Source organism: Telmatherina bonti, assembly GCF_933228915.1.
Source record: "Telmatherina bonti genome assembly, chromosome: 20".
Classification (NCBI taxonomy): domain Eukaryota; kingdom Metazoa; phylum Chordata; class Actinopteri; order Atheriniformes; family Telmatherinidae; genus Telmatherina; species Telmatherina bonti.
The window spans coordinates 21,462,665-21,484,301 of NC_136618.1; the positions used below are offsets into that span (position 1 = coordinate 21,462,665).

General features: G+C 41.8%; 1 protein-coding gene across 1 annotated transcript in view; it reads left to right on the forward strand.

The window, feature by feature from the left end:
• gli3 (GLI family zinc finger 3) overlaps positions 1–21,637 on the forward strand; it is a gene marked incomplete at its 3' end in the record, with an annotated part of 100,106 nt that overhangs the window by 28,442 nt on the left and 50,027 nt on the right. The window contains exon 3 of the mRNA XM_079260136.1: positions 10,732–10,977. Within this exon, the coding sequence (XP_079116262.1) occupies positions 10,732–10,977 (246 nt within the window). The remainder of the gene's footprint in view (positions 1–10,731; positions 10,978–21,637) is intronic.

Genomic DNA, 21,637 nt, shown 5'->3' on the forward strand with positions numbered 1-21,637 from the left:
AGGAACCTACAAGTTGCATTTGCTCAAAATTATAATCTCATTTCATTTTCAGTTAATGATCTTTGCTTTTAACTAAGAACTTAAATGGTTGAACTGTTTTGCATTAGTTATTTTGTTAGCAATAGTAGGAGTAATCCTACCAGTTAATTTATTAGACATTACCCCAGAACAGAGAAAAAAGTAACTAAAAGATAAAATAGATTAAAATTGCAGTTTAAAAACATTTCTTTCAATTTGCATTTGGTATTGATACCAAAAAGAAGAAAAAACACATTTACAAGATTACCTAAAATTGTGTCTTGCTTTACCTGCCAGTAAGTCAAAAATAATAATAATAATAATGAAAAATAATAATAAGGGACAAATCAGATTAAAGAAAACGCGTTCAAAGTGTTTACAATTCACTGGTGCGAAGAAGAAAAAAATAAGACAAGGAATCAGATGTTTTGCGCCCCAGTGCTCACTCAAAGTTTGCATGACTTCGTAAATGTTTAGTTGAAGTAGTTTTGTAAAGATGATTCAAGATCAGCAATACCCCAGCTTAAAACACCTCCCTGCCAGTAACCTGAAACTACCTGTGGTGAAAATCCATTTTGCATTACTTTGACAGCTGTCAATTCTTTACATGAATATTTCTTATATTGTACAATTTTTGAATATTTAGTAACTTATGAGTCACATATTGTGATCTAAACTTTAAATGTTAGTGCAGTGTTCCAGCGACAGGCCTGCTGGCCAGACCAGCAGCTTTCAACTTGCTATTTACTGAGGCATTTACAGAATTCCTTCTTATTTCAGCAGTTACCTCCAACCTGCAGTCCCTTTCCATCACAGAAGATGGGGTCAATCTGCAGACATTTTTGCCCGCTGCAAACATCTTAATGCAAACACCATGTTTCATCACTTGCAAGTCCGTGAAGCAGGCCCTGGTTTTGCATGTGTGAGTGGTAGAAGGTCGGACATTTGAAGTGCAAACCATTGACATGTTTATAACAACCCTTTGTGAGCTAAAGAGGCACCTTCAAGTCGTGGAGAAAACTACAAAGAAAGTATATGTCATTTTGGATAACCACTGAGCCAAATTGTAGAGGTAAAATTTTGATTTGAATAGTGTTGAGAGTATTTTCCAAAGCATCTTAATTTGTGCTTAGAATAGCCCTGTACTGTGGAAGCACAGTAAAGGAATCGGTTGCATTTTTACAGCATTTGGCTTGTAATTTTGAATTCTGATTGTCATGCTTTACGCTAAAAAGGCCTTATGTCCAAATGTGATGGGTTAGAAACTGTAAGCATTACCAGCTGCAGCATCAAAGCCCTAGACATGCTGTTTATTTAACCCAGATCCGTCACACTCGTGTGTAGCCCCTGATTCAACCTGTAATGTAGACATTCAGCAGCATGCATTAGTCTGAGCCTAACGTGGATTTATGGATGTGGGTTAACGTTCAACACCTCTCTACCTGTGATATGTCAGAGATCATTGACTTTAAATATATATTCCACTGAAGTGCCTTTGAAATTAATACACATTAATAAGATAAATGGATGATATAGATACCCACTAGAGGGTTTGAACTTATGCTGTATATGATAAGGCTTTTATTTCAAGGTTCAAGGTTTTTTTCAAATAAAGTTACATTTAGTTGTGATGAATAGTTGTTTACCTGTAGAAGACAACAGTAAGAACTTGATGTAGAGAAGATTAGAGAAGACTTTAAATGGGTATAACAAGCAAACCACAAAGAGCTGGCAGAGGGGTGAAACACTGCAACACAAACAAATCTAAAAACTTTCATGCTCTTTCAAGTGATTGGAATATTTTATTTTTACACCATGTCAGTTATGCAATAGGAAAATTTTACTTTCCGCTACATTATTTCAACCAAGAATCCCCTTATCATAACACAGAACAGGTTGCATGCAGCCACCATCTACTGTGGGTAAGACACTAACCACTAATGGAGAAAGTAAAGGTACATTTCTTTCCCATTACCTCAGTTTGCAACCAATTTGACCAAAGAAAATGGTGTTTTGTTTGGTTAATGCTGAAAAAAAGGATGGAAAAAGCAACAGTAAGGACACTGCTGGAAGTAAAATGTGAAAAAGGTATTAAAAAGTAGTTAGTGAAGTCCTACAAAATTTCAACTCTCTTTTAGGGCCAGTTTATTCAATCAAATAAATTATAATAGCAATGGGTCTGAAAACCTTTAACTAGAGGACATAAAAGGTTGAAAAACTGTCAGAGTAATATTATAATGCTTTAGATTAAGTACCAGTGGGCCTTGAAAGAGCACCCTAAAGAGGTGGAGTCTCTCCAAGGCTGAAGAGTTGTGTTCTTTAAAACTGTGATTTGAAATGGTTGAGCAATTTCAAACTGTGTCAAGTGTCAAGTCGCTATAATTTACAAAAAAACCTGTTTTTTAAATTTTAGGATGTCTCAAATGGCACTAGATACCTGTAATCTTTGGGTCTTCATACAGTGCCCACAATTTTGTTAGAGAATTCAGTATGGTCTCAGGAACATTTCCGGTCTTTCTCCATAAACACAGTTCATCATGCTGTCCACAAATACACGATAAATCTTTGTCATATGAAGGTGAAACCATTTTTAACATGATCAAGAAATACTGGAAAAACAAATTCCATGCGGTGACCTAACTTTTCTGGATTTAGAGGTTGTGAAGCGTGAAGTGATCCCACTTCAGGACATGGACAAAACAGAGGCTTATCTATTTAAGATGGTGTTACCTAAAATATCTGTTCTTTTTTCTTACCCAGTTATAAGAGGACACATAAAGTCTTATTTTTAGTGCAGGTTTAGTCCTTTTCAAACTGCACTTGTCATACTTGACCATTATTTTCCCAATAATGTGAGTGTGGAATGAATGACTTTCAAATGTGACTCTTGCAGATGTGTCACCTCCGTTCACTGAACTGCACAAGCAGGTGTGAGAAGTGATCAGCAGCTCCAGAGCAGCCAGTGAATTAGACACACAGATATGAACATCCACAGGCTTAATCAGCATGGAAGGCAGAGGGAGAGTCCACTCTGGACTTAGACGCTCAGCAGTCATTGATAAAGTGCTTAGCAGCAGAAAAATTAATGAATCCGGCCTGACTAGTTGAGGGGGGTGTTTGGGGTTGAAGGGGAGGGAGAGGAGGAGGAGGGATGCGCGGGAGGGTAATCCTGTTCCAGCTAAATGGCTGATCCCTCTCATTCCTTAGATATCAAATGTCAAAAGTTAAATTAGCCTGCTAGCCTCAGATACGAGTTAACATGCTTTTAAATGGGGCGAGGGGTGGTGATTCTTACCTCCTCTGGGATGGTGGGCAGGTGCCTTTGAAGTGTCTAATTATTGAACTCCTGAGTGCAGACACGTAATCTTAAAGGCTCTCAAAGAACTGCACAAAATGCACTGTAATATGAGTGAAAAAATTTGCATTTTTATGCTGACGACATGAAACCAAACACATGGCACTTAAACTTTCAGATCAGAAATTCTAAATATGTCCACACTAACAGGTGGGAGTCATCCACACTCATTTTGTGACATATTGGCGTTAAGTTGCTGAGTTTATTTATTTATTTTTTCTGTTGGCCCTATGTTCCTTTGTTTTGGCTTGATATCCATTTCTCTTGGCGAGGCATGCCTAATCTGAGTGCCACAGACTTGGTCTGGATTGCTCTGGTGTCAGATGTGGGATTCCAGTACTGAGGCCCAGTGGAAAGCTGGCCCACTCTGGTCTGGTGGGCAGTTTTCCCAGATTTACCCTAAAAGACCCATTTGCCCATATGGATGCTACTCTGCCCTTGCATACAATCATTTTACATTGTTACAGAGGACATTATAGAGGACTAACAGGTTATGGCTGATGATAGCGGGCTTGTGACCATTTGAAGCAATGCTAATACAGTCTATAAGCCAATCATAGCACCAAATGGCATCTTTGGCTTTGAAGCTTTGATCAAATGCATCTCTTGGTGTTTGATTCATCAAAGAATGAAGGCCAAGATGCCCTTTGAGTGAGCAACCTTAAAAGCTGTAACTATCCGTGATAAAAAAAAAAAAAGGAAGAAAAAAAAGCATCAATGCACATTTTAGAGTCAAGGCTTTCAGCTCTCTCTCTGCAATGCTCATTGCTCCCTCACAATGTGGCCCTGATGAAATGGTCGTGGGGTTTCAGGCTGCTCTATGGTGGGCCTGTGCCCCTAATGGGTGAATAAGGGGGTAGCAAGGGGCAGGCAGTGGCTTGGGCATGACACAGCCCTGCTGTGAGGCTGATTTGAGGTGAGCACAGTGAAGAAGGAAAGAGTCTAGCAGGCTTTGATTTGCCCCTCCCCAGCCCTGGGGCCTGGCGGCTAGGACTGTGAGATGCTGAGCTCTCGGTGCGTCCCTGAAGACCCCCGGCGGCAGAGAGAACGGGCTGGGACTGCGTTTTGTGAAGCAGGGGGTTGGGGTGTGGGCTACCGAGGGCCAAATTGAGATGTGGGAGTAGTTGAATTTGCTTAGATGAATATTGAGGAGGGCATATGCGAATGCTGTGTGGGAAATCAGCAGCTGACAATAGACTGCTAACCAGGAGAGGGATCATCCTAACCTCTCTGCAATTCGCCCCAACATCAGTCACGCAGTGACGGTTAAATAATCTACAGCCACAGATTTACTCTATAGAGACAGATTCAAATATGAGTGCAGAGTTAGAAGGAGTGAACCTAATAGTTGTGGAAAGTCTCCAAGGTTCAGAGAACCATTTTGACATGTGATTGCTCCCCATCCTTCCCACGGATATGTCAGTAATGACTTCATTCTGCCTTGACATTTTGTCTATTTATCGGAAGTTGCTTGAGAGTCAACCTTTTTGTGGAGTTACAGGAAACTTTATTAGAGCTCTGTAACCTCCTCAAAACAAATATTTCAACTCTGTTGTGGGGAAGACAACAAGCTCCTTGTGGCACAAAGCCTGTCAGCCCAGAAGTTGATCAGAAAAATACCTCACACAATTGCACTAATCCCCTGCGCTCTTGTTGTCGGGTTTGGAGTCCCTCTTATTTCAGCCTGCACTAATCGTGAATGATTCCCTCTGTCTTAAACACTAGTGCCAGGGCCGGTGAATCAGGTACATAAGCCTAAGCCGCTTGGAGAGGTGCTCTTATTAAACTCTAGCCAGCTGCTGGAATTTTTCTTCCCCCTCTCATTGTTAATTGGGGAGTCTTGAGTCTTTCCCTGGAGTTGATTTGCAAGAGAAAGAAAAAAAAAGGAGCAAGAGATTATTGCACAGGAGGAGAGGAGCTTTGAAGAAGTGTTTTGTGATTTCACCGTATATCCTTCACTCCTCTCCTTCTTGTTCACTCTCCATTTGCTCCCCAGCCAAAACCTGTTTGTGCTGCAGTGCTTTGAGAAGTCAGAAGGTGGAATACAGTGTATGTCTGGCTTTGGCTTAGAGTAAAACAACATCTCCTCTGATTTTTAGGCTTTCAATAAAGGGAGAATTGTTGCATGGGATGGCCCTTTGTGCACCCCTGAAACATGCATGTCCCATGCTGGAAGGCAGTTCAGATACTTGAGAGTTAAGGACAGTTTGGCTTGTGGGAGAACAACAATCCTTGTTTTTAACCTTTGCTTCTAGAAAATGCCTTCAAATCAACAAAGCAAAGGGTTTGTTTCACTTTCCATTTCTTTGAATTGCTTGGACACCCTTAACTTTAGCCCTCCTTTATCCCAGAACCCCAACCCTTAGCGGCATTGGCCCCACTCCATATCTTATTATCTCTTTCAAAATTTCATTTTGTCATTGCGTCTTTTATTCTCACTTATTAAAGGCAATGCATAGGGCTTTCTCGAAAGGTATTTGAACCAGAGTCTTACAATAGAAACTGCAGACAAGGGAGGAATAAAAAGGAGAAACCTGGGTTTTAGTATTTAATGAGTGGCTTGCTGGGGGTGAAAGAGGGATAGAAACCAAGCGAGTGAGAGCGATAGAGAGTGCATTTGTGGAGGGTCAGAGGCAGAGGAAAAAGAGTCGTAAGGGAGGAAGAATGCAGGAATGGAGCACCAGGTACTATTATAGTGGCAGAGAAAGCTCCTGAAATACTAGAGCTGGGGCGTGTGCTCTGATCAGGACGGCAGTGAGCACAATTACCTTCTTTTCAAATCCTTCAGTGACACTGCGGGAGGAAGGAGGACTTTGAAACTTGAAAGGCAGGAGCTCGCTTTCAACCTCAAACGCGAGCAGGAAAGGGCTCTGAAATTTGTTCAGTGCTCCCCATCCACCATTAGCTTGTTTCTTCCTCTCGCCTCCAGGCATTTAAGCGCTTTTTGAAAAGATGTTAAGAAATTCAATCACCATAGAGAGAGAACGGGATAGTTCTTTTTTCTGTTTTTTTTTTATTTGAGAGGCATGCTTTCCTCTGGTCCACAGAGGACTGGCCTGCTGCTTTTGTGTTGTGGGCTGAATAGACCTGCAAACTGGTAGTGGACTGGATGTGGCAACCATGGGAAAAGAGGAAGAAATAAAAGAGGAATGAAAAATGAGAGAGGGAAAAGGGTCTGTTGGGCGTATGGTCAGGAGTTAGTACAACGTTGCAGAATTGAACTTTTCAAAGTTGCATGTGTTTACCTCTGTCTGCTCTGTCTTCATTAGCCCAGTTTTTGACAGATGCTCAACATGTTATACAGATACAAAAGTTTCTAAGAGCACGTAGAGACAGAGCAGATACCTTACCTGAGATTTGCTCTGTTCCACCAAGGAGTCAGAGTGAATTGACCCTTGTGCTGTAGAGTGTTTGTTTAACCATTTAAGGTTCTATGAACTGAAGTAATGAAGCCCCTAAAGGTGGTATATGATCAAATGATGAACCTTCCTCCTTTGGGTTTACTGGGGTGACTGGAGGGGGTAGTGGGAGTGTGACAGTGCTGTGATTGAACTATTTGTCGCTTGACCTCCCTTAGAGAGGAAAGATGTCTGAGTAGCAGTGGGGGTCAGTATAAAAGAAAAACAAAAGGAAGAACAAGAAAGTTGCGAGTAAACGCATCAAATTAAAACAGCAAAGCAGTTGAAACTTTAACTAGTGGTTTTTTCAAACTTAATCCACGCTTTTAAGGCCCCAGTGATAAATGTATAAAACATCAAATATTTGTATAAAAGTAAAAAACAAGCTCATAAATATGTAGCCAGTCTAGTTTCCAAGCTGTAATACTAGTTTTTTTGGAATTCGCAAGAGCTGGAAGTACACAGCAGGAGCCTGTCTTACAAAGCTACATGCTCTACCCTTAGCAATGCATGCTCTCTGCACAGTTTATAGTCTTGACTTCCTCAATCCATGTCAGAAGATGAACCCAATTCCAAAATCCCTTTATGTTAATATTGCGCTTTGCAAGCGCAGACCTATTAATCCAGCTTTAACCGTATAAGTTGCATTATTCCCTTAATAAGATCACTGGCTGTGCAGTATAGGATTAAATACTTATATCATAACTGACACTGTCATTTCCCGCGGATGAGAGCGACTTGCCTCTCTGGCTGTCAGTTCCGCGTTAGGAAATCCTTGAATCTGCTGCCAGTGCTGCGCCAGGGCATGGCTTGCCCAGACGCAGGTAATGGATGTGGGAGTGAGGGGAATATAAGCAGGACCCTCAAGCAGCTCTTTCTTTGCCTCTCTCGATCTCATTCCCTTCTCTTTTCTGATCGCTTTCCTTCTTCTGTTAAGTGGCAAAGCACTATGGCAGCCATCTTCAGTGCTTAAGGTAGTGCTCTTTAATCTGGCCCTCTGCTCTGTTTCTAATTGGCAGTTGGATGCTGTTGGGTTGCAGTGCATAGTGGAGGAGGCACTCACTGTGCCAGGCTGCTAATACTACAGAACCTCTGGCGCCAGCGCAAGGGCATTTTGCCAGGTTCTCAATGAGGGACATTAATGCTGGAAAAAAGCTGAAGTGTACCAATGACCAGCACCTTCGATGGTAAAATTATATTTACATATAACAAGGCTTTCACTCAAAAAGCACACAGGGAAAAAGTGAGGCTAGCACATGACAAAAGATCTTAATAAAGTGAATGAAGTCCCAGATATATTTGTTCATACAAATTTAATCTGTTTGTGTTTATACAAGCATTCATTCTTTGTTTAATGCAATGCTTAAACAAGGTTTTTAAGTGCCTAACTTAATTCAAGTGATTATCCACTGTTAAAGAAGTAAATAATCTGGAGTAAATAGGCCGTGTAATGTAACCAAAGCTGACATCATCCCTTCCACAGTGTATTTAGTAGCAAGAATCATAATGCATACGAGCACAAGCTGTTTCTACCATCAGAAATATTTTGTCTTTATTGAGTAATATGTAGTTATAACTAATCTTGCAAACTGGTCGAACATCATGCACATTTATACCTAATATATGCTGACCCAGAGATGCAAAGAAAAAAATAAATGCATTAAATAAGACTCATTTTGTAAAACACTTTTTAAAAACAAAACCCAACTAAATAAAAAAAAAAAAAAAAAAAGCTGTAGCTTAGCTTTAGTTTTGGTTTTGAAGTTTTTTTGTTCAAAATTTCATGTATGTAAACATTTCTTGTTTGTTTGGACTCAATTCAGTTGTTTTAAAATTTTTTCTGAAATGTTATTTGCTTTTTGTTTTGTGATTTTTGTCTTTCTTAGAGTAGTTTGCACTTCACATCTTTGTAATTAACTTCTACTATATGTATTTTTAAAAAAGTAAATAAACAGAATTATGATATTTTCTCACCTTGCAAAAAGCGCATCTCCCACATTTAGAGAAAGTTACCCCAAGTTAAGCTTGGTACATACTGAGTGAGAACTTGCTCTCAACACCGCAAGAAGTAAAAAGTTGAGTAAAAAGTTTTGGTCTGGTCATTTTATACTCCATGAGAAACTTCATATGCGACAGAGCTGAGATTGGGATGATGTCTGTTCTTGCATGCATGGAACAATTAATCCAGTTATTTCATATTGAAGGAGAAACTTTAGCTACGGCAGGGCAAGGTTGCCCACCTCCATGTATTTAAATGCCTCTTGTTGTACACATTTTCATACTTACCACCTCAATCAGCTGTTTATTAAACCTACCGTTCAACCTTGCGTCAGCAAAATTACGGAAGTGACAAGTTTCCGCATTGTGGTTTTCTGCGTTAACCACACCCAACTCAAATGACCAATCACGCTACTTCTCAGAGCCATATGAGAATAAAGGTCAGCTCGTCAACAGCAAACTGCAAGATGTCCTCAACCATGCCCATAAGAACAAAATGACATAATTATGTTGTGGCCTTGAGGCCAAAAAAATGTTTTTGCTTCTCATGAAGTGTCTAACAGACTTAAGTGTGCAGTCAGATTTTGGTAAAAAATAAAAAGTTACATCTTGGCTTTCAGATATTATTATATAAGGTGGTGGCACGTTTTTGCAAGCATTGGGCAAACAGCAAGAACAGCAAGCAGTCAAACACCAATGTTGACTTCATTACTATGAACTGTTTTTGTGGCTTGCTTTAATTAGCTGCCTTTGAGATGTCATGTGTGTGTGAACATTTGTTGTAGTGAAAGACGGATATTTTGTTTCATGCCAACAAACTATGTCTTAGCTAACTACTAAATAATTAACCACCTAAAAGTCCTCTAAAGACTGTTTCACTGATTGATTTAGAATCTGGATTTTTCTCTTGTCAGTTTTGTTCATTTCTGAAACAACTTTGCAGATGCAACATTAGTTTATTTTACTTAGATATTATAAGGATATGAATTAGATCGAATGACTATTAGAGCGCCCTCTGCTGGATTGCAGTGCAAATTGCCCCTGTCTATCTATATATTGTAAGATTTGAAATACTTCAAAAGTGTTATTCTTTTAATGGAAACAAAATTTTTTTCAAGGTTCTTCCCAACTATGAAGCAAATGCTAACAAAAAATATGTTTGGAAAATCACTGCTGATGATAATTATGTTGGCGCCTAATTTGGCGGGGTCTACATATTTCTTCTGAATGATTAAAAAGTTTTGCTGAAAATGACATTCAGTTTAAATTTTTTTGTTGAATTAGGAAAATAAATGAGGATCCCAGACATGCCAAGCCACTTTCTGAGTCAGTCTCAATACCTTTAAACTACTGAGAAGACTAATCCCAGGTCAGGAAGCTAACTGACCCATATACATGTCGGTTCAGAGGCCATCCCAAAGGTTAAAGGCCACATCTTTCTGGGGGAGCTCAGCCCTTGAACTCAGCTCCTCTTTTAGCCCCTTTACACGGCATGCCAAGAAGCTTTCTCCAAAGACCCTGCTCCTCCTAATTTTCCCTTTAGAAAAAGAGCGGGAGTAAAAAGAGAATGAAAGAGGGTGAGCTTGTTAATGGGCAGCTTGGAATGCTAGCTGAAAGCTTTCTCCATGGGAATCTGTTTCTAAAAAGAACACACGAAGCTGAATTTAAGAACTTACGTTGCCTCAGCTGTGTGAAATTAAGTCGTTTGGACTTTTTAAGATTCATGATGTCCGTTTGCTCAAACACCATATGCCTCTGATCTCCCACATCTGGCACTGTGGACCTAGGCCATCCTAGGCAGATTTACATCCATATCGGTAGGTTTCAGGTGCGCAGAGCTGGTCTCCACCCTTTACCTGCTCCCTGTTTGTGAACAGACTTCCTCTCTGTGTCTTGACAACATGTTCAATGTATATAACATCATTTTGTCTTCTCTTCTTTTCTTTTTCTTTGTCATGGCAGAAGATGAGAGTTCAGGTACACCGTACCACCGGGAAAGGCGAAATGCCATCAGCTCCCAGGCCCCGACGCCTGGCGCCCCTGACAGGAGTGTAGCCGAGGAGCCCTCCACATCCACAGAAGAACGCCCGTCCTTGCTTAAGAAGGAGCTACATAGTTCTCTACCACATCTAGCTGACCATGCTTTGCCATACCGAGGCACACTGTTTGCGATGGACCCCCGCAATGGCTACCTAGACTCACATTATCGTAAGTCTTGTAATACTTTTAACGAGATCTTCGAAAGTTAAGAAACTGCACAGTTCAAGGACATGTTTGTAGCACCCCAAATGCTGAGGCCAGCGTTGCCTCCTTACTGTAGGTGAGAGGCACTATTGCTAGATTCTTGATTAAGTCTGACAGATTAGCGCTTTTCTACACACACTCAGACACACACTTGTGAACACATGCACGCTCTCTTGTCTTCTTTCGTGCCTGGGAATTTAGTATGGGGAACGGCCAGCGCAGCTTCTTAATTCCCTCATTAGGGGCCTGTCTGAACACAGTACTCCTCTTTCTCTCATCAACACACACTTCAAAGCCCCAAAGCAGTACTGAGTCAAACCTCACCACCCCCTACTCTGTCTCTTTCTCTCTCTGTGGGACTCAGAGACTGTGTGAGAGAAAGAAAAGGAGACTAACAGAGATGAAGCCCAAGAGAAAGAGGTGAGGGAAGAGCTGTGGCTCAGTTGAAATACTAGAGATAATTTGAAACAAAGGGGAGATAAACAGTAGTAGTCAGAAAAACGTGAAGTGATACGTTAGTTGGGAAAGAGAACGGGGGAAAGAAGGGAAAGGTGTTTTAGAGGTTGATTAGGAGGTTAATTTGGCAGTCACTGTAGCCGGGACTTGGCCTGCAGACAAGAATTTGATGTGATAGCTTGTTTAGTTTGGTTATATTGCCACTGAATTGGGCCAGACAGAGTTAGACAAGAGAATTTTAATGTTGTGGCAGTAATGAAAGCTCCACTGGACCTCAACCTTGCACTGTAACTCCATTTACTCAACTACTTCATTAGCCACTACTCCCCTATGTTTGGGTGCCCGAGAGTCACCAAGGTGCCTCTTTAAGGGAAAAGTTGCTTAAAACAAAGCTATGGTGCTATGGACAGGAGCCTTTCGGGCAGTACATTACTGCCCATTACATCCTGACCTAACTCAGCAACACTGCCACTTCTCATTTTATGAATGTGTGTGAGTATGTGTGAAGGAGATGTGGTGGTTCCAAACCGCTGAAGCCGTGGGGTAGGTTGGGGGGGGGGGGGGGGGGGGGGGGGGGGGGGGGGGGTAAGGAGGAGGGGTGGCGGTCATGGTGAGGCTTGGGGTCATGTGGAAAAGTCACAGTCTGAAATGGAGAGTTCAAAAGCAGCAGGAAAAGTCAAAAGGGCTGTAGAGCTTTAAGAGACCTTCTTTGTGTATTGAGACCAAAGGGCTGGAGCAGCAGTAGATGTTACAACCAACAGTTAAATCAACTCTACCACCGTCAGGTTTGAAAAACAGCCTTTTCAGCATCGAGCCTTCTTTTAAGAAGTTGAAACAATTAAGTTGAAGTGTCCATAAGAAATTCATGCCAAAGCGATTGTGAAAGTCTACAATGTTATGGGTTTCCTTCTCATTTTCTCTCATACGTTGCAGAGTTATGCCAGTTATTTTCAATCACTGACAGTAAGAGTCCTCATAAGAGTCACATATATGTTTGTGTGTGAGAGTGTGTGTGTGTTTGTGTGTAGATATATAAGTTAAGACTAAAAATGAATTTAACTAGGTTTAACAAAATTTATAGGTCCTTACTTTATGAAGCCTACTTGCTTCATAAACCAATGCTAAGCTACTGACCATTTCATCACATTAAATCACTAAATGGATTCATTCACCTTGTTGAAACACTCATATCTGCTGTGCCCACTGCATAACAATGTAACGACAATTCTCCTGTGTAAAAACTTGGGTACTTGAAGAGCACACACACACAAATGCACATGCGTGGGCATGACACTGACACACTGACACACAAACGTAGTTTGAACTGAAGGACAGAATTAAATTTCTGAACTGGATATGTCGGCTACTCTTCCAATAGAGAAAGTAGTTGTCCTCACTGCACATGACAAAACTGTGTAGAGAAAAAAAAAAGAGGTGTGGGGGGCACTTCCACAAGAAGAAAAAATTAAAAATGAAGTCCTAATCAAAAATTACCTACATTACTGGGAGTATTTGGGATATTTTATCTTAGAACGAATACAATAAGAATCGGATTTTGCAAATTTGATATCTATAGTTGTGTTAGTTGTTACCGAAATAAAGCATGGAATTTTTAATATCTAATATCCTTATGAGATATCCGATAGGTTGTCAGTAGCAGTTCTTGTGTCAAAAAGCAAATGAAAGTACATAAGAATTACATAAAAGGTCCATGAAGTAAAGTGCTATGTTGAAAAAAAAAACCCCACTAGTTAAGATAAAAAATAACTAACTGCACCTCAAGTCTGAGTGGCCTCTGGTGCTTTTCATTGATGTTTCTCTTTTACTTCTCTGATCTTTCCTGTGTTCAGGAAGACTTATGATCTGAGATGAGAGCATTGCTGTGTAAAACACCTCCTCCTGGCCCCAGGTGTTGAGGACATGGGGTGTCCCTAAAGGCGGCGGTCCCATTCTGTCTGAGTGAACCAACTACCAGCTCAGTCCCCATGAGTTTTGGCGGTCTGAGGGTCAGCAGAATGCAAGGGGTCCCCTTAAACCTCTGCTCACCCCCCCCTCCCTCCTTCAGCTTTGAACCAGAGGTCTGTAGCATCTGTCACCACTCCTGCACCACAAGGTGTAAAAAGCCACTAGCTCCCGTTCTTGTTTCTGGCTCCATACACAATTGAGCACACACATACACAGACCCCGTGCTTTGTCACCTCTTAAATTCATCCCAGGTGTGCCCATATGTGTGTGAATACCTGTGTGTGTGTATGTGTATGTGTGTGTGTGTGTGTGATGGAGAGGGGGGCAGTGAGGCTTTGTGCTGTGCTTGCACAGAGCGCCACACCATGCAGGAGACAGCCAGGTAAATCCGATTACTCTTACCACTGGTGTGTGTCAGTGCTTAATGTGCCTAAATGCGACGGCACCTGCAGCTTCCCCACACCTGGCCACTGGGTCGTTAACGTGCCGGCAAATCTCTGGGAGGTGTGGGAGTTGAGAAATGAGAAGAGAGCAAAGGGGGTTTATCCTCAGGGGTCTGTGCTCTGGGTAAATCTCTGCTATTCACCCAGACTTGCCATCTCCCACTCCTCTTACGTCCTTGGCCTAAGACTGTGTTTACTCTGGTTTTTACACCCACTTCTGCACAGAAAAGAGGAGGCACCAAGGAAACATTACTTCCATTGTTAGTGCTAGCTAATCGTAGCGATGCCTGAGTCTTAGCCGCTTTTCTTGGGCAAACACTGGATAAGAGTCCATATCCTTCTTACCACAACGTTAATACATGGGGCTTTGCTGCGGGATAAGAAGAAAGGATTGAGATGAGGATTAATGAGGGAGAAGTCTTTTTTTTTTTTTTTTTAATCTTAATTGTTTAGAAGTGTGAATGGGACACACACTGCTGACATCTGTTTACACTGTGCGCTGATTAGGCGGTCAGTGGTCCTGCAGCAACAGTGAGCCCACTTGCTGGCGAAGGATCTCTGCCACCTCCAAGGAAATGTTCTTTAAAGAGTTTCCTTGTTGTCCCTCTTTGCCAAGCAAAATGCATCCACGGCAGGACTTAAAGCTTCTCCTTTTCATCACAGTGTTGGAACTGCACTGAAACACCAGAGAATGGTTAATGAAAGCAAAGCAACTGGATGAAAGTGAAAGCTTAAGCATTTTGGAGCTAAAGTGATAGCACTGTGTGACTGCTACAGTAGGTTGCTGATTGAGGCAGACCAGGCACATTAAGTGTCTTCAAACTGTGATGGCTGCCTATCAGCTCAATTTCACTCCTTAACAGATCTGGTACATATCTTGCTGCCAGGGCCCTAATCCCCTTACCAAAGCCATGCTGTCCTTGACTGATCTCAGAACCCAGTTCATCCGAAGTAAAGGCTGAAAGATTCCTTCATATGTATCACCACAATCCTGGTGTTTGAGTCTGACCGGAGGTGACTGCTAACGTGTATCATACAGCCCATGTGTTGTGGGAAAGCTGCTGCCAGCACTGAGCTGTGGTGTAAGGTGCGTCATACACCAAGCCAGCGGAAATATCTGGAATGTTGGTGAATGTGTTTCTTTTTTTTTTTTCTATTCGCGCCATCAAATGTGGTCAAAAACCATTTTGGGTTGATTCAACTGTGGTAATTTAATGTGATGTTAACCATGTTTTTTTTTTTCCACTGCATGAGGCCTAAATATAAATATGTTGGATACTAAATGCTGAGCGTTTAATGCCCTCCACCATCACCCCCCCACCCAAAAAACCCAAAACAAAACAAGATCACATAAAATAATCTAATGTAATAATCCATTATAAATGTCAATTTTTATGATAAAACTGGGAGACATGAGAAGCCACAAGAGGGACTCTGCTGTCAATGTTATAGTATATATGAGCACCTAAAATGTGTCCAAGTGTTTAATGATGTGATGGTGGGAGTGGTGTGTGTCCACTCTCAAAAGTAAAACTCTGCTGCGCTGATCTCAGGTTCACTCAGCCGTGGCACGCCAGCCGTTCCCCTGGCGTCATTCTGTCTGCCTCGATATCAAAATGCAGCTGACCAGTGAAGTGAGTGAGCTTGCTGTCACCAAACCTAACATGATCTATATAACAATAACCCCGCACTCTACAGTTAATTACAGAACTCGGTCACTCAGTTCAGATGGACTTCAGACAACCTTTCTCTGTGTCAAAAAAAAAAAAAAAACTCAAACAGCCCAGATAAAAAAAAAAGTTTGCGTTCGAAGAACAAACTTCCTGGTCTCTTGTTGGTTTGAATGCGACAACTGGCTGGAACGTCGGTTCAAACACCCTACCCCCAAAGAATTGGGGAGTAGAGAGGAAAGCCTGGGGTAAGAGGACACGTGCCTGTTTCAAGGGTAAGTGTTTGTCTTTGTGATTGTTTCAATATTGGCTTTTTGTGCATGGTGGCTTGGTGTAGTCCCCCAGCAGTGTGCAGGCACAGAGAAGCCTGAGGCACACCGCAGGCAATGGAGAGGGATCCCTTCCATCCACCTCCTTTCATCAAGAAAGAACAACATGGGCCTGTGCTTTGCTGTGGCCCCTTGGTCCAGCGCACCAGGGATAATCAGATGATCCCCTTTTATACAGCTTATTAGAGGCATCTCATGCTGTAAGATATTCTCACATGCTTGTGCCTCTTTGTAGTACTTGATGATTTAAGAGGGTTAAGAAGAGTTTGAAGTGCTTCAAGACCGCACTTTCATACCATCTTAAGGTCATGCGCTGCTCTTAGCACAAGCCTCATGAGTGTGAACTGAATATCGCAGAATAATGGCAGTTCTCATTAACAATGACTAGATTAAATGTGAAAGGGCTAAGAAGAATTAAGAAGAATTTCCAAAGAGCTGAAGACGTTCCGAAGGAATGCCCAGCCTTTCTTAGTATTACAGCAGCAACATCTGTCACTATGTTTAACTTCTTTGCTACTGCAATTGGTTAATCAGTCAAGTGGCAGAAACAAGCGGGAACAATAGCACTTTGTTGACGCGAAGGCTTAAAATGAAGATTTGTTGTATTTTGTCTATCCAAAAGTTGAATAAACTGCGGCAAACACTGCTGGCAACAAGAAACATTAAGCACCATGCCATAATACAAGAATGCTAAATACTCGCTGGGATTTTTCCTCAGATATCTTGTCAAACCCACAGTTATTTGAGCTCCTTCTTGTTTTCTTAAGTTACCCTGTACTCTTCAGCTGGATAATCACCCCCTTGTGCGGTGGGAGAACCGAGAGTTTTTCATGTTTGTTTCCTGCGTATCCAAATCTCATCACTCCTTTCTCTATTTGCATTCCTTTCATAAAGTGTCAAAGATAAGCACCCATATCCCTACAGCCAACAACCCGTATCTGACTCTTGTCTCTGGAGGTTCACAAGCACTTATTGTTCAACATGGAGAGGAGGCTAATGAACACACTATTATTAATATGTTTCTTCCAGCCTGGTGAAATGTAACATATCGCTGGAGAAAAAGACAGAGGAAGACACAGCTGCGGGTATCAGAGAAATGGAGGGTAAGGAGAAGACGAAGGAGAAGAGCCAGAGAGAGTTGAGAGAAGGGGGAGTCGGGGAAGTAACAAAGCAGAAAATGAAGAGAGACATAAAAGAAAGGGAGCTCAAGGAGGTCAGGCCCATCACAGCCTTTAGTGTTGCCTTCAAAGATGCCTGGGACAGGTGGCAGCTCCAGACAATCTCGCACCACAGAGCAGCATCCTCTCAGGAGGAGATAAGGGATTCCTCCATCCAGGCACCCTCCTCTCCCTCCTCCCACCTCTCTCGCACTCACATCACATGCTTCCCTCCACCCCCCATCTCGGGGTTCTCCCAGACGGGCTGCTTTGATGTGGCTCAGTGTTAGCGGGCAGCTGTAGGCCACGGGTCTGCAGCAGCGCTTGTGGGCCGGCCGACCGTTGGGATGTGACTCGAGCGCGGCTCAATCAGCGGGGCTCTCCGGTGCCCGGCACTTTCAGGTCTCATTAAAGGGCCCCGGCAGGGTTAATCCTCTTTAAGGTTTACACGGGCCTCAGTTTGTCTCTCTGCCCAGGCTGAGGGAACCCCCTGGGCGCCACCTGCGTGACAAAGACTCAAATCGCTGTGACACAAGTTCCCTCCATCTGTACTCCTCCACTCCCCTTATATGCACTCACTCTTTACTCTTCTTCGTCTTTTCTGGCTTGCTTACTTTCCCCTGTGCATTCTGGCTCTTCTCTCCTCCCTGTCCCTTGATAGTACCTAGGCCCGGTTGTAAGTCTTTTAGGATTATTTGGCGGAATCTGTTGACAGGGGTGTAGTAAATGGATTACAACTTTGTCCTTGTTTTGGGATGCTGTGAGGAGGGAAAGGGGAAAGATCAGGAGGATGCGCTTTGAATAATGAGAGGGGCAAAGAAAAAGAGATAGGCAGAGAGCAGGATTAACTGAAAGAATTAGGAGGACGATGCAAGAGTGAGAAAGAGGGTGAAAGAGAGGGTAAGGTGACATCAATACAGGCAGCTCAAAACTGGGGAAAAAAAAGAGGAGAATCAGAAAGTTCCAGATGTTGTTGCGCTTATAAGACCTTATAATTGGTTCAAAGGGCATTAAACCCTGTCTGGCCCAGGAGAACCTAGCAGCCATTTGTCTGATCACTGTGACACACAGTTTCCTCCGTCAGCCCAACTAATGGCTACGTTCCTCTTGAGGCCAGAGCAGACTTTGTGTCATGTCTGCAAAAGCGCAGTGGAAAATGACAAAATAGAACTAGAAGACAGGGGGAAATGCCATTTGATTGTAAAAAGCATTAAAAGACTGCACTGGTGCTTAAGTTTATAAATTTAAAATAGTGAATCCAAGAAAAACTTCCCAAGATTTATTTCCCAGCTGCCAGCCAACTTTTTATTGCTTTTGACACAATGTTACGGGGTTATGATTCGCTTTACAAAAGTGAATCAAGGTGTTGTTTTTTTAAAAAAACTTTACTGTTTCTTCAAATTTTTCTCAAAGATTTAATTTAGTGTTAGTTATCAAACTGTATCTTTAGCAATGAAAGACATGCTACGCACATCGTCCCTGTGTTGGCTTTCAGGTTTTGCAGCTAAACAGCTGCATAATAGACTCATTTTCTGCTGGCCAACTTGTAGGCTGGTTTGATACCGGAGTTATCTTAAATGCATCACAGAGGAGAATTTTTTAAACTCTATCCCCGCTTTCAAACACATTGCCAAGCAGTCACGTATCCCTTAGACGAAAATATTCAGTTTGATGGATTACTTCTCGCCATGGAGATTGAGAAATGTCTGCAGGAACAACGGTTATCTTGAAATTTATCGACTAAACAAAAGTAAACTAAAATGGCTGGTTCAGGTCAGTGGACTCAGAATTGAGAAGTTGCTCAATTTTCACAAAACAGTAACAAAGTTGTGTGCTATTGGAGTGCAGGTGCAGTGGCCTCAGTTGGTTTGTTTATCTACTGAAGTTTTCCCTTATTACTGACATAGAATGTCATTTTATTGTCAAGTTCTTACACAGTTTGGAAAGATTGTTTTAGATCACTGTCAGTCTCACCTCTGCTTTCATTGTTCTGCCTTCAACTTCACTCATTCACCCCTTAGCAGCTAGCTCAGAGGTGCCTTACTACCAGCTAGTGAACTGAAGGGTACTGAAGGGTTAGGGATCTGCCACTGTACATGGATTTATTGAAAATGTCTTGTGTTTATCCTTGAGATTGATTGTATTTGATGACAGTCTCATTTTGGGGTTGTTTTATTGCCCGGCCATTTCTTGAATAAAGTTCGTAATCCTGCAGTGGATTTGTGCTTAACTAGAATAATTGATGCAGGGATCGTTGAAGTAAAAGAAATGTAGTGTAGTCCTGGTAAGTCAGCTTGAGGTTTAAATCAACTCCCTGCTGTCTGAGCGTTATCATAGTTTGGAGAAAAGGAGATAGACAGATGTGAGCGCTAAAGACAGGAGGGAGGGGGAGAGAGGTGTAGTCAGGGTTTCAGCTACTAAACTGCTTCATCTTTCCACAGCTGGGTCGGGGGGGGAGCAGGCTGGAGGTGTGTGCTGGGGCAGTGAGAGTGCAGGAGTGAGAGTAGAGGACCAACGCATAGCTCTTTGTTCTACTCCCCAGTTTATCCCAATCTGGGGAAAATTCTGCAAATGTAGGAGATAGATTGGTGCTGTGCAGAGGCCCTCTGAAATAACCTCCACTCCCTCATCCATATGGGGGATACAAGGGGAGAGAAGAAAACAGGGCATAGCTGGGGGTTGGATGGTGCAGGGGGCCCCACGAAGAGCCGTGTTCGTGCTTAACTCCACTCTTTAGCAAGAAATCCGTGTGTTTAGGTGCAATTTGTTACGACTGACTTGGTAAATGTCTTACAGATGCTGGAATGCCAACAAGCACTAAATGTTCTGCAATCCTCCTACAGATGAACACATTTAAAACATTTGGTAGAATAGGTATTTTGGAGGGACACAAAATAATAATACTCTTTAACTGGAATAAAGATGCTTGAGCAACCGCTCCCAGACCAAATATGTGTAGACTTGTAAAACTATGGGCACCGACTGTCTTGTTCTGTCTAGGCAAACAAATTACTTGTGACAGCGAGGAGCGATGGTATGTATACTTGAGCAGTGAGCCTGTTATCATTTCTCTTTTTTACTGCTCATTTCTTCAGCTTTTCTTGTGCACCATGTTAATTACTTTTACCCACAGAAAGGATGCTTGTGTTTGGGAACAACTGTGCAAGAGAGACAGAAAAAGCAAAAGCAGAACGGAAGAGGGAAGAAAAGCTATTGATTTACAGAGGAAGGGCAGAGTGTGATCTGCCAGCTTGGTGTATATGATGAATGGCAGCGAGAATGGCAAGCCAATGCTTCACATTCTTCTGTTATTTAACCTCTCTGCTGGATTTTCTGTCCCTCTTTTACAGTGTTGTATCTTTGCTGAATAAAGGCTTGTTTTTTTTTTTTCTGGTTTTTTTTTTTTTTTATCTTGCTATGTTGCATTGATGCAGCATTGCATACAGTAGTGAAAGCTCTGCACAGTATGAACATTAGGCTAATTTATACAGCGGTAATTAGACCATTAGACCTGAAACAATCTGGGACCTGTAATTAAGCAAAGCGTTCCAAAAGTCAACAGCAACTCCCATTGAGCTTAGCTAAACAGTCTCCGAAAGTGTTATTTACATGTCCAAACAGCTTGAGGTCTCAGTGTAAACAAACATGGGAAGAGGCGGGGTGAGAAGGGATTGATCAGAGGGGGAATTTGTCATTGCCGAAGAGGCAGCTTGCATCCCTACTCCTACTGGTAGTCTGTCAAGTATTCGTCATCTTCATCATCTTCTGCCAACTTGATTGTGATCAGACATTTCATGTCACATTTCTGGAGAAAAGTTGGATCACAGCTCTAAACTGCATGTAACCAGTTAGACCATGCAGTTTAGACACACTAAAACAAATACTATACATATGTGATTTCTATAAGAAAAACCACTCAAGTTACACAAATTTTGTGCATATTAGAGTTTTTTTTTTTAATGAGATTTGAGATGATTACACTTTTTTTTAAAAAAAAAAAAAACTGAATACTAATCCTATCTAAGCATTAGACAAAGCTGCATGTCCCCGTTTGTAAAATTGTTCTTAAAATTAGTGGCGGACAACCGTATATGGAGAAGGCTTATTCTCATTCACCACTGTTATTTTATCGTTTGAAAAGCAAATCTGTGGCAAACTTCTGATGTCTACACACACATACAGTATATATATGTGTGTATATATATATATATATATATATATATATATATATATATATATATATATATATATATATATATACACACATACATATATTAGTAGAAACTGTCTTTCATAATTTTGTTTATGGTTTGCAACCCCCCCCCCCCATTTATTATAGCTATGCACAGTGTGCAATAAACTGTTACCTGTTGACAACGTGATCATTAGCTCCAGGCTGTAATGACTGATGTCACTTAGTGTAAGGATTACAAAGCCAGAACCCAAAACTCAGCCAACAGTGAAGGTAAAAACAGATGATGAATGTGGTCTTGCTAGTCTGGCCATCAGGAGGTCTGGAACACAAAAACATAGGTGAGCCAAAAACAAGGTGGCTGCTTAGAGTTATTTTAGTGCAAGACTGCTCTTATCGACCGTTTGTGAAT